This window comes from Rhinoraja longicauda, chromosome 18 (genome assembly GCF_053455715.1).
Source record: "Rhinoraja longicauda isolate Sanriku21f chromosome 18, sRhiLon1.1, whole genome shotgun sequence".
NCBI lineage: Eukaryota > Metazoa > Chordata > Chondrichthyes > Rajiformes > Arhynchobatidae > Rhinoraja > Rhinoraja longicauda.
Genome location: NC_135970.1, coordinates 42,590,922 through 42,595,109, shown reverse-complemented (window position 1 = coordinate 42,595,109; position 4,188 = coordinate 42,590,922). Strand labels below are relative to the sequence as shown.

General features: G+C 46.1%; 1 protein-coding gene across 1 annotated transcript in view; it reads left to right on the top strand.

The window, feature by feature from the left end:
- LOC144602186 (uncharacterized protein C11orf91 homolog) overlaps positions 1-3,484 on the top strand; it is an 11,992-nt gene extending 8,508 nt beyond the window's left edge. The window contains exon 3 of the mRNA XM_078414922.1: positions 3,404-3,484. Within this exon, the coding sequence (XP_078271048.1) occupies positions 3,404-3,484 (81 nt within the window). The remainder of the gene's footprint in view (positions 1-3,403) is intronic.
- Positions 3,485-4,188: the final 704 nt, after the last annotated feature.

Sequence of the window (4,188 nt, the reverse complement as noted above, 5' to 3'; positions counted from 1 at the left end):
ATTTCGCTGGGGTAGTTTACACCCCAGCAGTATCAACATTGACTTCTCTAACTTCAGATAGTCCCTGCTTTCCCTCTCTATCCCCTCCCCCTTCCCAGTTCTCCCACCAGTCTTCCTGTCTCCTACTACATCCTATCTTTGTCCCGCCCCATCCCCTGACATCAGTCTGAAGAAGGGTCTCGACCCGAAATATCACCCATTCCTTGTCTCCAGAGATGCTGCCTGACCCGCTGAGTTACTCCAGCACTCTGTGTCTACTGGACAGGCTGGTGCATTTATATTGGTGCTGTTACATCCATAAACAGATAGCCACCAACTAGTTTGGGGTTGACGGTGACAGCCATTGACCTACAGCAGCCGGGTGAGCGGGTGAATCGAGTGTAGCCTGGGGCAGCTGTACAGGGCAGCTCTGCAAGTAGCAGATGGCATTGTGTGGTGCCAGGCAGACCACGACTTCATCAATCCAGCACTGCCAGGACATCGGGCCTTAAAAGGAGAAAATAAGAACCTGCCTATCTCCTTCGGCCAAAATCAGACTTTTCAGAGACTCGAGACTCGGAGGTTGCAAGTTGGCACTGAAACATGGCCACACTTTGTGTGCTGTTGCAGAAGAGTACCTATTATCACATGTGCACTGCACAGTCACATACTCTCTGCATTGCTTACCAGGATCGGGAGCCACTCCAGTACTTTGGACTTCTTATAAATGGCGCCAAAATATAGCCACTCGTGCATTACAATCACTTCATTCTTTTACTTGTGTGCGATTGTACTCTAGTATGATACGACTGGATAGCACGCAGAACAAGCTTTTTATTATAACATGTGACAACAATAAAGTAAATGAAACTAAACTCAAGTAATTTAGGCAATGTTTACTCTAGAAGCCATCACAGGTATTAATATCCCTCCTGGGAAACTGAGAACATTCCAAATGGACCTCAGGGAATTAGCCATGGCCTCAGTAAAATGGCAAAATTGACAGATTAAAGGCAGGTGGGAGTGTGAGAGCAAGTATGACATTCAACAGCGAAACAGTAGTCTGCGGCACTCAGCGCTGTTGGAGTACAAAGAACAGACTCGACTACATGTTTCCACAGCCAAAGATGATCATGAATAAATCTCAACTCTGCTGTATTTTGAGTGAGGCTTTAAACCAAACCCTTGCCTATTTGTTCAGAAGAACTTCACCAAAAAGTGACCCAAAAACAATATAGTTAAGTCTGTCCACGTTAATTACAAGCTAGAGAGTTGGATGAAAAGATAGGAGAACACTGATGCCACTGAATTCTGAGGCAAAATAATTCACTTTCACCAGGATGTTACCTGGACCTGTGGACTGAAGAGTAACAAGGAGAGGTGGGATTAGCTGGGGCTGTTTTCATAGAGTGTAGGAGGTTGAGGGGTGAACTTACTGAGCTGTACAAGACCATCAGTGGCATGGCCAAAGTGAAGGCTCAGTCCTCTTCCCAGAGCAGAGGATTCTAAAACTAGAGGGCACAAGGGGGAGAGGAGCAACATTAAAAAGGGACCACTCAGAGGGTATCTCACATCTGGAACGAGCTGTCAGAGGAAGCTTGATCAATTATGACTTTCAAAAGACATTTGGACAGAAATATGGATAGAGAAAGTTTAGAGCGATATGCAGCAAATGCAGGCAAGTGGGACTAGCCCTGAATGCCAACTTGGTCAGCATGGTCAGATTGGCCTGTTTCCATACTGTATAGATCGATGACAATATGAGCTCTTTAATATACTTTATATTACTATCTTATTCTGAAACTACAATGTCAGCGTATGCTAAAGAGTGTAGTGTTATGATTCGCAGCAATCCGTAGTTTGGTTTGCTCCATCTGTTGATGGCAGGTGAAACTTTATTCTACCCACTACAACTTACACATGACCTTCCACCTTCCCTCCTCTCCTCGGCTGTTATCATCTCAGTCCATGTACAACTAGCTCTCTTGTGGATCATGCAAGTTTGTTAAGGCCCCAACCCTTATACTTTAGTTTAATAACTGTTCCATCAAACCAATGGTAATCTCCACATCCAAAGTGTTAAAAAGATGAAGTCAGAAGGATCATTGTTATGACTGATTTTATTTCTATTTGAAGCTAGAGGTTCAGGTGGTGGGTACAGGTCAAACCGAGTTTATTAATGGGATACAGGTACAGAGCAATATCTAGCAACAAGCAGCATCACAGGCACAGTCTCTACACATAAACTAATTATACATTATGCATAAATTACACAGAAAATATCTGAAAGAAATATAGTGCAAAACAGCATTAGGGAAAATAAAGTCCATGGTAGTGCAAGGGGTGGACCATGTTGTTCCATCGTCGAAGTAGAATTAGATTTGTGAAGTTTCGTGAACCTGATAGTTAGAGGAAAGTGGCCGTCCAGAGTGAGGCCCAGCGTAAATTGGAGGAACAGCACCTCATATTTCACACACCCCAGCGGTATGAACATTGACTTCTCTAACTTCAGATAGTCCCTGCTTTCCCTCTCCATCCCCTCCCCTTCCCAGTTCTCCCACTAGTCTTCCTGTCTCCGACTACATCCTATCTTTGCCCCACCCCTCCCCTGACATCAGTCTGAAGGTCTCGACCCGAAACGTCACCCATTCCTTCTCTCCAGAGATGCTGCCTGACCCGCTGAGTTACTCCTGCATTTTGTGTCTATCTCAGCTGTTCCTGAACCTGGTGGTGTGGAACTTCAGGCTTCTGTACCTCCTGCCTGATAGTAACAGTGAGAAGAGGGCATGATGGTGAGCATCCTCGATGGTACTGTAGATGCTATCTTGTTGAGGCAGAGCCTCATGTAGATGCTTCCCAATGGGGGGGAAGGGCTGTCTGTGCCCATGATGGACCGGGCTGTCCACTCTGCAGCCTCGTGTTCCTGTGCATTGCAACCAGCCAGGATACTCTCCACAGTACATCTGCGGACGTTTGTTAAAGTATTCAGAGATGCCAAATCTCTTTAAACTTCTAAGAAACAAGTTGTACATAAACTTCCCTTACCAAACCTCAATTAAAACACTTTAACCTTAAGATTCAATTCTTTTCAACAGTGAGTGGATAAAGCAGTGTGGCCTCAAAGGGGCAAACCAAGTGAATTTAAAAATACATCCTAATTTGGGAATAAAAACACTGTGAAATACTGCATAACTGATCCAGTGTCCTGGGTTACTGAATATCACCACCACACTCGGGCAATTTAAATTCACTTAATTAAATAATCTAGAATTAGAAAGTTGGTGAAAAATCCAACAGTAATGCCTCCTCATTTTAAATCCACTGACCTTGCACAAATGACTGCGAGTTCTTGCAACGTGTCTGACTTTAACTTTCCTCTCAAATGTCCCACAAATACATTTGCGAATGTCTTAATCATTCACAGGATGTGCACATCACCGACAAGGCCAGCATTTACGGTCCACCCATAGCTCATGATGCCGTCCACTACCCGCCCATGTTGTGACTGAACTGCCAACACTAATTCTGGATAAACCCTCCTTCAGACTGGAAAGGACAACAGATTTCCCTCCCTGTAGAACGAGTCATCAGGATGGGCATTTAAGATATTCTAGTAGCCCCATGGGCACCATCACTAACCAACCTTTTACTTAACATTTCCTCCAACATTTCCATCACCTACAATGGGACCCCACCACTGGCCACATCGTCCCATCCCCTCCCCTTTCTGCGTTCCGCAGAGACCGTTCCCTCTGTAACTCCCTGGTCCACTCGTCCCTTCCTACCCAAACCACCCCATCCCCGGGCACTTTCCCCTGCAACCGCAGGAGATGCAACACCTGTCCCTTTACCTCCCCCCTCAACTCCATCCAAGGACCCAAACAGTCTTTCCAGGTGAGATAGAGGTTCACCTGCACCTCCTCCAACCTCATCTATTGTATCCGCTGCTCTAGATGTCAACTTATTTACATCGGCGAAACCAAACGCAGGCTCGGCGATCGTTTCGCTCAACACCTTCGCTCAGTCCGCCTGAACCAACCTGATCTCCCGGTGGCTGAGCACTTCAACTCCCCCTCCCACTCCCAGTCTGACCATTCTGTCATGGGCCTCCTCCAGTGCCATAGTGAGGCCCACCGGAAATTGGAGGAACAGCACCTCATATTGCGCTTGGGCAGCTTGCAGCCCAGCGGTATGAACATTGACTTCTTC